This window comes from Psittacula echo, assembly GCF_963264785.1.
Source record: "Psittacula echo genome assembly, chromosome: 3".
Taxonomy (NCBI): Eukaryota; Metazoa; Chordata; class Aves; order Psittaciformes; family Psittacidae; genus Psittacula; species Psittacula echo.
The window spans coordinates 18,530,169-18,542,739 of record NC_137736.1 but is presented as its reverse complement, the minus strand read 5'-3'; the positions used below and the strand labels follow the sequence as shown (position 1 = coordinate 18,542,739).

The window sequence follows — 12,571 nt, the reverse complement described above, 5'->3', positions numbered from 1 at the left end:
CCCAGTGTGTTTGCAATCTGACAAACATAGTGCAGAGGTATGCTCAGGGCAGGCGATGGCTTTGAGGGATTTTGCCTTGAGAAATAACCAAGACAAGGATGAGCAGAGTGTGGGGAGCGGTTTCAGTGTGTCAGGGGCCTCCCGCTCCTCTCTGCTTCATGGACCTAGCAGGAGAAATTGGGGTTGCTGCCTTTGCCCAAAGCCCTGTAGGAGCTGAGGCTGGGGCTCGAAGCTGATGTGTCCAAGTGTGCAGACCTTGCATGTCCTTGCCAGTGTGGCTGGGGAAAGATGTCCCCAAATCCCCTGGGGCTGGTGCTGCTGACACAGTGTGCCTGGCTGGAGAGATGCCTGGGAGCAGTAGCCTCTGCCCTTGGCTTGCTCTTCTCCACAAAGTGAGGTTGGACACAGAAATGTTATCTTGCTGCTGCTGCTGCTTCTCTCCTTTTGTGTGTGCCTCTCTTATGTAAGGAAAATGATAATGATAAACGATCTCTCTTTGTAAGGAAACGATAACAAAAAGAAGGAAGAAAAGCTAGGTTTTCCTGTGCTGTGCAGAGGAACCGATACTGTGACCACAGCATGTTTCACCTCAGGTAACTTTTTCTCCTTTTGTGCCAAAAGGGGTAGTTTTTACCAGCGTTAGTACCAGTTAAAAGATGATAAAGCCAGAGAAGGGGAGGTGTCTTACCAGGTCTTCTTATAACTTCAAGGAAGAATAATGGCATGAACAAATGAAAAAGGTTCATCTGATATTGCACATCTCCTGTGACACAGCTTTTTTTTTCTGTTATCTTTCTTGATCTACATCAGCGACAAAATGTTGGAAGATTTCAGTGGCCAGTGTAAGCAGAGGGATTGTGCTGGGATGATATGATTTCAAATCCTCACCAACCAATCTATTTGATATTGGAATCAAGAATAAAGATTTTATAAGCTTCTCACGTGTTTTTAGAGCTAACTGCCATGCCTCCTCCCAGCTTCTTCTATCAACTCCTTTCCCACACCAACCAGCTTCAGGGCTGGTTTCTGCTCAGACACAAGGCAGTGTTTTCATCCTGATTTCTCAGCTTGCTCAAACTGTGTCTGCAGGGCACCTTTGTGTGGCACCAGCCAGCCTTTCATAGATCAGACATTGATGTGAAGCTGATCCTGACGGTTTCCAAGGTAAGTGTACCTCCTTTCTACACATTGTCCAACAGCCACTGGCTACCTGCTCCCCACTGGGGGTCTTGGGCTTGCTGTCCCCTTGCTGCTGCTGAGGCTGTGGGGGGAGCAGAAGGATTCCCTTCACCCCTGCCACAAAAATAAATCCATCCCACTAGGATGGATGTAGGTGCTGGACTTGAACTCTTTGGGTAAACACTGAAGAGGATGAGGGCCTCCAGCTGGGTAGATGGGCTTCAAGGGTGTTCCTGCATTTTAGTGTGCATTTTCCTTGTTGCTGCATGTTGTCCCCATCCTGATAAAATGCTGCGTTGAGAGGTGCTTCTGCCCGTGGTTTTTGTGCCTGTGCTAGAAATGAGAAGTGCTGGGGTGAGCGCAGGAGGAGGGGAGGAGTGCACGAGGGCTGTGCTGACACGTCCCACCACTGCCTGCTCACAGCAGAAAATCTTTCCACCTTCCAGGAGCTATCATTAGACAAGGGGACATCGGATTTTTTTTGACCTGAAAATGAACTTTAGAAGGATTTGCCTAGTCAAGATCCTCCTGCTTTTGTTTCCGAGTGCAACATGTGAGTTTTTCTTACCCTTTTTTTGCATTTCCAGGCTAGCATTGTAAAACTTGCATTTTAAACTATTTACAATGGTGGGATGTTAGTGATAAGAAAACAGTTCCGCTTTCCCAGTGAGTGAAGACCTTTGGGTTATTATTTGATCTAATTTTCAGCTGGGGGAGAGCAGGATCTGAGTTTCCTATTCCAGTTATAATAATAAGCTCTAAACAGTTTTGGTTTTAAGTTAATGAGTCTTAATTTGACACGTGTATAATGAGAAATGTCATCATGTAGTTTTCTCTCTGCCTTCGAGGTAGCTTGTACTACATTAGAGAGCCAGTTCACTGTGCATTATCGCAAGTAATTTCATTTTCTTATCAAAGATGAGTGAACCTTTTGAAAGTGCAAATTATATTCTTCCATAAATATTAACAGAAAGTCATATATCTCAGTGTCTTCAGTGGAGTTGAAGAAGTCTAAGATGTGAAAACAGCAAGTAAATACATACATCTTTTATATTTTCCATATTATTGCTCTCATTTTTTAAAGTATTAATCTAAAAACTTAATTAAGGTGTTAACTCATAGACTAGAGAAATGTAGAAGAGATGGGGACAATACAATCATACACGGATGTTGTTTTTCTCTGTTCATTCCACTACGGATTGCATGTATGGCTGTTTAATGCTCTTTTCCTCCAGAACAAAATTAATAGTTAAATATTTTTGTTTGTTTGGTATGTGATATATGAAACATCTTCCCCAGCAGAAACGATGATTATTTCTTTGAATGGAAAACTCTTTTCAAAGACTTCTTTAGTTCTCTAAAGTTACTAAGGGAGCTTTTCATTTTAACTCTTTCTTGTGACTCCAAGTGAGCTGACAGTTGGATCTTTCTGCCCCTTGGAGCAATTTCAGTTGGCATTAGCAGAAATGCTGTTACTTTAGCTAAAGGGATTTCTAGTATCATATGTGTAGAATACTCAGCTTTCTATTAGCAAGACTATGGAGATCAAATAAACGTGCAGAGATACGTCCAGGTGGTCTATCCATAGAGATACCATTAAGTTATCCTTGAAAACTTTTTTCTGTACTTCCAGAAAGAATAAATGATAGTATCTGTTCTTCAAAGAAGTCCTATTACTAACTCTAAGTACCAGCACATGACTGAGCAGAAACAACTATCATAACTCAGATATTTGGGTGTAATCTGCAGTGACATCTGTGTGGAGGATAGCTGCTTCCAAGCTGGTTGATAGCTTTATTTCAGAACTTTCATTAGATGTGTCAAATATGTTGTAAGAAATGCCATAGTGAAATAACAGCCCCTCCTTAGATGGGGGTCAATTCCTGGAAGCACTTCAGTATTAATGTTCTTGTTGCAGAGGTGCACTGTTTTAGTTCTTTGACTATCTGTAGTATTGAGGATTTCATGAAAAGGCAACTGGGTTTTAGTTTCCTCTCTGTGACATGGTTTAGCATTGTCCTAGATAGCAGGAATGAAGGACTGTAATGAAAATATCCATAACCATAGTTTCTCTATGTGGGGAAAAAAGTGCTTAAAATATGTAAAATTAGAGCAGAATCAGCTCTATCTGGTGATGTGAAGGGAAATCCCCTCGTGCCGACTGGCTTTATCCTGTAAATTGAAGAGAAATGAACGTAAGAAAATGACAAATGAAATGAGCAGTGGCTCTGAGAGCCCATTCGGTTGTCAGTGAGTTTATCCCACCTGACACTTGTGAACACTCCTTTACATCCTCCTGCGAAGGAAGCATGGAGACAGTTCCTTGAAGTGCCCTCCCAGCAAACTGTGTACTCCAAAAGAACTGGCTCACTGGAGATGGGCCTTGCAAAGGCTGAGAAGGAGCCTGGAGGGGAGAGGGCAGGCCGCCCAGGCACAGCCCCAAGAGTACATCATCTCCATGGGTAGTAACATCAAGTTTGGCAGCCTTGGCTTTCCTGAGTATGCCCTTCAGCAGCCACATGCCAGGTGCTGCCCAGTAGCACTTTTGGGAAGCACCTACTCTTACCTATGTTGGGGAAGGGACCTGTCATCAAAGAACATCTGCAAAGAGAAAAAATTTGTTTGGCCTTTACTTCTCTCGTAATGTCTCCAGTGCCTGATCAGTTCACAGGATACAGTTAGCTGTCTATTGCTATTTGCCTTACTTGCCACATTGTGATTCTGTGCTAGAAAAATCAAGTGGATATATTCCACTGGAGCAGGGTGTTCATGATAGGTGAGGCGGGGGCACTGCAACCTAGCAGCACTGTGTCTGCCTCTGGTTCTGTGCCTTACACTCGCTCGCTGCTTGACAAGGGCTATGATGATGATTATTACCATCACTGTCATTGCTGAACTGATCCTAATGTCTATGGCCACTACTAGTTTGTGTTCTTGCTGTCCACAGTAATGTTTGCAGTGATAGGTGCTCTGAGTACCAGCCTGTGCCATGTGCAAAACCAAAATGACTTTATTTTCAGGAAGAGTTAAGGCTGGGGTTAAGTTCATGGGTAGCCATTAATTTTAGCATCCAAAATCATGCCAAATAAGTCGGCCAGAGTATAAAGCCAGCTTTTGAAAGCTGGACTCAGCTGACATTTATCTAATGAATGATGAAGAGGTGCTTTAGACCAGGGGAAGAAGACAGCATCAGTAATGCGAAGAGACTGAGGCAACTTGGGGTGTGTGTGTGGGGGCTGGGTAGCAAGTGAAGACCTTTTGGGTCACTACTGTGGCTGCTGAGCACTAGAGTGAATGCTGCTGGAGACACATTAACAGGCTGGTTGTGCTTCCCTTTACAGGCTCTGTCACCAGCTGGTTTTATGTGGCGCTGAATGAGTCGGCTCTTCTCAGCATCACTGCTGCTGGGAGTGTATATGATGCAACATGGATGAAAGACAGAAAAAGGTTGCTTCAGATAAAAGACAGGAAAGTTAAGTACTACGTCAACAAGGAGCAGTGCAGGTGCAAGATATTCCTAAATGGGACTCTGCAGATAGAGCAGGCAGTGAAAGAGGACAGTGGAAATTACACAGTGACTGTTTATGAGCAGGATGGAAAACGGAAGGCAGAAGAACATACAATGTTCATTGTTCAGGGTGAGTTTTTGCTCTTCCCATACAATTCTTATAATAGCTGAATAAAACTTGGTATTTTAGCTGAATAAAACTTGGTATTTCTGCTCTCTCCTACAGACTTTCCTGTTCATTGTCATCCTTTCTGCTTTTTTTTTTTGGGGGGGACAGACTTCTGTGAGATGCACCTCCTTCCTCCTGCCACTGACAGCAATCTGGATCTCTTCCTCCTTTCCTTGCTTCTGTTGATGCCCTCTGGTCCCCTGCTTCTTTCTGGCTTCCCTCCTTGTTGGCCACCATGTTTTCACATGTGCCCAAGCAAGCAACCATGAGCACATCAGGGTGAGTGTGGACAACCCCACTAGACCATCTCAGGCAGTGCCTCGATGGGGCCTGAGCTGGGATATCACCATGCATGTGTGGCTGTCCTCCCAACAGCATCCTGCTTCCAGAAACCTTTTGTGGGAGCACAGCAAGCACTTCTGGTGTTATTTGATGGGTACTGAGCTATGACTTTTGGTGTCCAGCCAGTGCTCCAGGAAGGTGAGCACCTTGCATTGCATCTGCCAGTTCCTGAGAAGAGCTCAGGAGCCCAGGTGGCACTAAATGCCTGTATTTATCCCACTGAATTTTTGCTCTAACATAAAAAATAGCCAGCAATCACTTCCTCTGACAAACAGCACAATGGTTGAATTTCCAGAGACAGAAGACTTCGGTACCCTATCCTTGCATAACGTAACATAACACAACACCACAAATATAAAGATTTCTCTGTTTGAAGCACACTTAAGCACCTGCCTGGGGATTTCAGCTATGTGGGTTCCAAGCATGAAGGCATCCTCCAATCCTGTGCTGTATCTTGTCCTGAGTGATAGAACAGTAGCAGTCCAAGGCTTTTGGGATGAGTAAGAAAGGTGGGATGGCTGTTCTGCTCGCTTATGGATGCTGTCACCTTTCCAGACCTCTAAAATGTGGGGCAACATGGGGGTTTTTTTCCCAGTATTGGAATGATTTTGCTCTTCCTTCTTCAGCCAGGGTGCACACCTCTGCCAGCCTCTAGCGTTTGCGGGCACCAGCTGGCACTCTGGAAGTGTTGACTTGATAAGGCAACAATGATATCTGGAATAGTTTTAGCAGGGTTTCTACAGTGGGAAGCTCTGTGGCTAATGGACTGCTGAGCAGCGAGGGTGTCTCACTGCTTTGGGAATTACTATTGCAGTAATTCCCAAATTACAGATTATTATTGCAGTAATTCCCAAATTACAGATTATTATTGCAGTAATTCCCAAATTACAGGCCTGCAGATTCAGGAAGTCATCAGGGCCTCATGATATTTACTCATGCTTTAAGCCACTGAGCTGTCATTGGGGTGTCCTGGGTTCAATTTCAGGTTAAGGTTCCAACCCAGGTATGTGATGCATCATTTCATCATTTTCATCCGCTGTGCAGCAGAGAGGTTTCCTTACCTCCAACACACAGCTTTAGAAGTAAAGTCCTTTAGTAACTGTTGGGTGATAGAGCCATTTGTCAGTCAGGTTATACTTTGATACAAACCTAATAGCCCTTATTGGCTTTAAAATGTTTGATCTCAATAACTTACACTGCCTGTAACTAGAGGTGGCCCTGGCATGGATTTGTTTACCTGGTCTAAAAGGTAGAAATTAACATTTTTCCTGTCTGATATCCCTGCTAGTTTGCTTTTCTGTCTCTTTCAGTGCCACCAGTGATAGAGAATCTGGAAACAAAATGTAGTTAGCTGTTTGTGGGATGTAAAAAGATACAGAAATCAGTTCTTTCTGTCATAGCCTCATTGAGAGCTAAGAAGTGTCTCTGTTTTGTGTTTTCTATTCTGTTTTGATGGGTTTTCATGTTGTTGCTATTGTGCTAGTTGGGTGCTGTTGGTAGTACATAAAGCATCACAAGCAGTTTTTAGTCCTGCCTTAGAACTCTCTCCTGATGGCCACAGGCAGATTAGCACCAACTCCATTTGCATTAAAACACTGGGGTGTTGGAGGGGGCTGTGACTCAGAGTCCCTACCATTCACTGCCTCCCCTGAAACACAACTTCCTCCCTTTGCCTGTCTGCCTTGCTGGCTGTGGGCCATGCTCAGCCTGAAAGTAGTCCAGCCATGGTGGCACAGCTCTGCTTTGCCAGGCTAAAATATGTAGGCTAATATCCTGTATTTTCTTTATTACGGCCATGTTACTTCTCTAGTAGAGGTCTAATTTGCTTTATATTCTTCTCTGGTCTCATTAGCTGGTGTTACTTGCTGCTTATTGGGCGCTAATACTCTCTTCTGCTTAATAATGGAGGTTTTCAAAAGGAGAAACCATCTCAGATGTGCCTGTCCTTTCTCTTCTTTTTCAGGGCCTGTCCCTCAGCCAATCCTCAGTGCTGAATGCATGAACAAAACTATATTTGTCAAGTGTGAAGTGAAGCAGAAGACTAAAGATGAAACATTTACAATAGAACTGACTCAAGATAAAAGCAAAAAGATACAAAAGAATGCAACAAGTTTGGAATTGCACACGCGGCATTCTGGGACGTTCAGATGTGTTGTTAAGAACCAAGTCAGTGAAAAAATGGTTGAAAAAGTAACTAAGTGCTCAGGTAAAAACTCTGGTTTTGCCAGAATCTGCTAAAGTAGACCCACAAAGCCTGTCCCAGTTGTGTGTATCTGTAGGACTGGTCTAGGTGTCATGAGCATCGATGGTTCCAGGCACCCAGTAGTGCAAGTCTAACACTGCTGCAGTTACTGGCAGCACAGTTACTGCTGTGGTAGCAGTGATGTGAGTCATGCTTCCTGCTTGGCATTCCCCTGCCCTGTTGCATTCCACCTTCTCCACCCTGCTGCTGCCAACCTCACTGCTACCCCTATGGCATCCCTGCTTTAACAGCAGAAAGCCCAACCTGGGGGCAGTGGGATGTGAGGTGGGCTATGCTCCTCCTCTTCTCCTGTGGCTAGTGGTGTTTTTCCCAATCCTCTGAGAGGTCTGGGGATCACTGGAAGAGGGATATAGGTTTTTCTGGAGTCAAGAGCCTTGTGGATGGCAGAGAGGCTCTCAGAGCGCACTGCAATGCTGTTTTCCACTGGAGGTGGTCTCCTGGGTAAATCAGCCCAAACATGTTGTCTTAATGAGGAAACGCTGTCTAATGCTGGCCATCCCAGGGCACAAGACAAGCAAGCATGGGCCTGTCTGTATTGCTGGTATAGCCAGACATTAGCCATCAGCTAAATACTTGATTTCACTTCTCCTTACCCTTGAGAAATGCTCTTTCTTCACAGGGTGAGTTGGGTGGAAGAGCTTGTTTTTTCTCACATAATTAACAGAGAAATAAAAGGTTTGCCACACTGATCTTCAAAATACAAATATAGCATTTCTAAGACACGCACACACACACAAAAAAAAAACCCACAGGAAAACTTGTAGCACTGCCCTTCCTACTCAAACAAAAACCCCTCAAACCTTTCTGTGTGGTGGCAGGATTCTGCCACCTCCATAGTAGATTACAAATCCCTTGGCTTGCAACTAAACCTCTTTCCAACCCTACTGCCCTTCATGAACTTCTGGTCCTGCATTCGGGGCCTATCACCTTGAATTTTGACCTTTAGCAGGCAAGGCATATTTCAGATGGGCTTCAGCTCAGTTGACTGCATTTAAGCATTAAGCATGTGTGAATCTGCCAGGGCTCAACTTAGAGTCAGCTGGGAGAAACAGGCACGGAAATTGCAAAATACACTCTGTGTAACACTGGCAGCTAAAAAAGGTGAAAACAACCACATTAGTGAGGGTACTTGTCTTTTTTTTTTCCACTGGGGCAGCCCAGGCTGATGGTGGCCTTTATACTGTAGACATAGAATCATAGACTCATAGATTCATTGCATGGTTTGGGTTGGAAAGGACCTTCAAGGTCATCCAGTTCCAACCTCCTTGCCATGGGTGGGGATGCCTCACCCTATACCATGTTGCCTAAGATTCTGTCCAATCTGGCCTTGAACACTGCCAGGGATGGAGCATTCACAGCTTCCTTGGGCAACCTGTTCCAGTGTCTGACCACCCTCACAGTAAAGAACTTCTTCCTTAAATTGTTTGTGCCATCACTCTCTGCCCTCCATATGCATGCCCAGTGAATATTAAGAGTGGTACCAGTGGTGCTGCCCTCTTTGGAACTTTGTCCCCCAAGGAAGATGCACTTCTGCTGAGTTCATTCCACGTGCTTGAGCATAAGCACTGGATGCCAGAAGGACAGCCCAAGCAGGAAATGGTGGAGGAAGGCCAGCACCCAGCATACCTCACTGGCGACAATAAAGAACTCTCATATAAATTTTCGCTCACTGGGCAAACTGAACTCTCTTTTTGAGACTGGGATACTTGGTTATGTTCTTTTCACGATGTTTTAAAATTTGCCTGCAGCCAAAAATTGAAGAGGAAGTAGCAAAGTACCCTGAAGAGAGCTAGTCTCAGTGTTTCCAGCTCAGTAGGAAGTACTTTGAAAGTCTAGTTTTGTTAGATGCTGTGCACTGCCTGCATGCTCATTGTCCCTAGAAGTATCCATTGCTAGCAGGAACAGGGCATTTGTGGTAATTTAAATCAAATGAGCAGGCTCACATGAATGTTTTCAATTTTCTGCAGAACTTAGATCCATCAGGGAGCAATCAAAATTTTCCACAATGATGACCAGCAACTTTATGCTGTCTACAGAGAAAAGACAAAGGATGGGCTCTCTCACTGGGGCTTCCTTTACTGTTGATGGAAGAAAAATAGAGAATTCTAGGCATATGTTGTGCAAGTTATTTCTTTCTCTTTAACATCCTCTTTCATTCCCTTAACTAGGCCAGTTGGACCTTTATCTCATCTTAAGCATAGCAGGAGGTGCAGTCTTCTTTGTCATCTTCATGATTTTGCTTATTTATTGTATCAGGAGGAAGAAAGCAGAAAGGCTGGAAGATGATGGTAAGTGTTTAAGAGGTTTTATGTTGCTAACCAGCCACCTAAAATCTTAGAGCTTCATGCTGACAGTGAGCCCTGTGGGCAGGAGTATGCTCTCTACTTTGGCATGAGCAACAGCAGGGTTTTGGCATATGGTGAATCTCAGTAGATCAGCTGGCATTGCCAGTCTTGTTTTCTGATGCACTGCTTTGAACAAAAGACTTCTTGTTGTCAAGCCCTTTTTTTAGTCGTGGTGAAAGAATTGCTCCTCTAAAGCTTGGCTAAGGCCACCAGTCATGAGCATCTGTGGGGCTAAAATATACAGTTAGGCATCCCATCAGCAGATTTTTGACAAATTTCTATGGTGTAAAATTAGGATCTTTGAAATCATTAGTCACTTTTGGAAATACTGCAGACAGTGAAAAGGGGAAAGAAGAGATCAGCTTTTCTGTGAATTTCCTCAGGTACCTCACAGAACTTGTTCTCTCTACAGAACAATGTCCTTGGAGGCCTGTCAGCAGTGGAGGCCTCACCGGGGGCACTTTAAAGAGTTGAGGTTTTCAGGATGGGCAGATATTTCAAGTGTTGCCCAAAATTCATGGCTCCTTAAGACCATGGGAAATACCCTGCCAGTGTTCTCTGAGAGTGAGCTCTTCGTCTTAACAGAGAGGTTGCCTTGAATTTACAACCTGGGCATTGCTGCTAGTTTCGGTGGACAGAAGACACTAAGCTGCCACACAAGAAGAGTTGTCTGGCCCACTTCTAGGCTGGGAGGCTAAAGCAGGAGGGAGGTTGCCTGGCAGGGCTTGTTCAAAGGCTTGTTTCCCAGTCCTGCCCCCACACTGTGTATCAAGCTTCCTGTGCGGTCTCAAACAACAGCTACTCTCTGTGTGAGTCAGTTCATGAGTTACAAAATGGGAGTAAAAGCTCCTTTGTACACCACAACAGGCATCTCTGTCAAGATAGAGCAATGCCTGAAAGAAACCTCAGCTGCTGTCTCAAAGGTGCCCATGGCCAGGCTGACAAGAAGGGTGAGCATGACCAGTCCTGTGGCTGAGATGAGTGCAACCTGACTACACCTGAGTGTAGGTAACTTGCCATTACCCTCCTGCTTCCCCCGAAGTTATGATGATGAAGAATAGGCAAGAGTTTTCCCCATTCACTGAGAGAGCTCACCACATTGCAACCACAGGATGTCATCTCAGAAGGCTTGCCATAGCTCACAAGCACAATGATGGTGTGAGCATAGCCATCCGAGTGTTACTCTACATTATAGCTGTTCTTATTTGAGTGAGATACATTACTTCCTCATCTGTGCATTGATAGCATACCCTCAGTTCTTGGGTCTGGATTCAGCAAGAATGAAGAAAAAGAGAAGTCCGGGAAAATGAGAACTAATATAAGAGAGTGACTAGCCTCTTTGAAACAGTTTTGTGTGTTCTTAAGGCCATTTCAGTGTCCCAAGTGACTCAACCCCTAAACTAAGCTGACTGATGTTACAGAAATGATGAGGCAGTGATCAAGAGTCAGCTGGCATGAATTTACCTCTGCACATGGGGAAATAAGTGCTGTCAAAATGGGCCTCTGGCTTCCAGCACTGATACTGGCAGGGCAGAGTGCTTTGATACTGATTGCTTCCTGTGATTGCATCTCACTTTGCTTTCAGTGTCCTGTTTCCAACACAGTTCAGAGCAGCTCAGGCTGGGGCTGTACACTGGTGACTGGTGGTTCCTCCAGCACAGAGAGGGGATAGCTGTCCCAAATGCCCCCAGGTACCTTGACCTCAGCCAAAAAAAGCTTTTGGGTTTGCCTGGGATGTGCAAGCAGAGGTGATTTTGGTTGTTGACTGGAGTAGCAGGAACACCTGAGAGTGACAGCAGTCTTAGGTAAGACCAACACTGGCTTTTTCTTGCTTGGGCCCATTACTTTTTACTGTCTGTCCCACTTCTGCTCAGGCTGTGCCTGACCGCGGGGTGCTCGTGTCGTTGCAGGAGAGGAGCACGTGACACAGGCTCGCCCCACGGACAGTGAGATGGCGGTGAGGGAGCTTCGGCAGCCGCCGTGTAATCCCACTCCGAGGCAGCAGCGTGTGCAGAGGCGGCCGCTGCCGCAGCCCCAGGTACAGCAGCGAGCACTGCCCCCACGGCCCCGGCCCCGCACTCAGCAGCGGACTCCAAACCACCCCAGAGAGAGACCTTGAACGTCTGCCCCGGCAGGGACAGTGGTCTCTCTGCTCCATGGTGCACTAGGAAAAGAAAGCTTCCAATAGTCAGGAATCCCTCCCTCCCAGCCTTGCGTAACGCTCAGCTATGAAATGGCAGCTTTTGTTGCAGAAAATTAGAGAGAACCTCAAATGGACATGAAGAGACCCAGTGGAGGAGATTCAAGGTGATGAGCATTCATCCCTGTGGCCATTTTTCTTCAAGCATCTCCATGTTAGGGTATGGAGCATTGAGCCTTGAAACCTGTGTCTTTCTGTGGTTCACTTGTTTTTACCGCACCTTGTTGTCTTCGTGCCCCTTGGATGGATTATACCAAGAAGAAGCTAAAGCCCTACTGAGACAATATGGGCTTAAGGATCTTACTGGGTTTTGTCACGTATCTTGTGTTTCTCCTGCCAGACATTAGGACAGCCCCATGGCTTCAGTATCAAATGCACGACTGCCTGGGTTAAAAAATAATTGCATGTAATTAAATGCTTGTCTGAAGTTGATAGAATTGGTGTCATCAAACACAGAAGAAGATACTGAAGGGAGATGTGGGAGCTTTGAAGGACATCTGTGTGTGGAAAAATGCAAGTGAGAAAGGAGTAAACTTTTCACTTTCTCTACTATGGCTTAAATTGC

At 45.1% G+C, this 12,571-nt stretch overlaps 1 protein-coding gene across 1 annotated transcript; it reads left to right on the top strand.

Moving 5' to 3' along the window:
* Nucleotides 1-1,671: 1,671 nt before the first annotated feature.
* CD2 (CD2 molecule) lies at nt 1,672-11,988 on the top strand (the record flags this gene model as incomplete). The annotated part of the gene is made up of 5 exons (XM_080612310.1): nt 1,672-1,732; nt 4,521-4,817; nt 7,162-7,404; nt 9,630-9,749; nt 11,717-11,988. 5 exons carry the CDS (start codon nt 1,672-1,674, stop codon nt 11,923-11,925), a joined length of 930 nt encoding a protein of 309 aa, XP_080468436.1. The 3' UTR covers nt 11,926-11,988.
* Between the last annotated feature and the right edge of the window lie 583 nt (nt 11,989-12,571).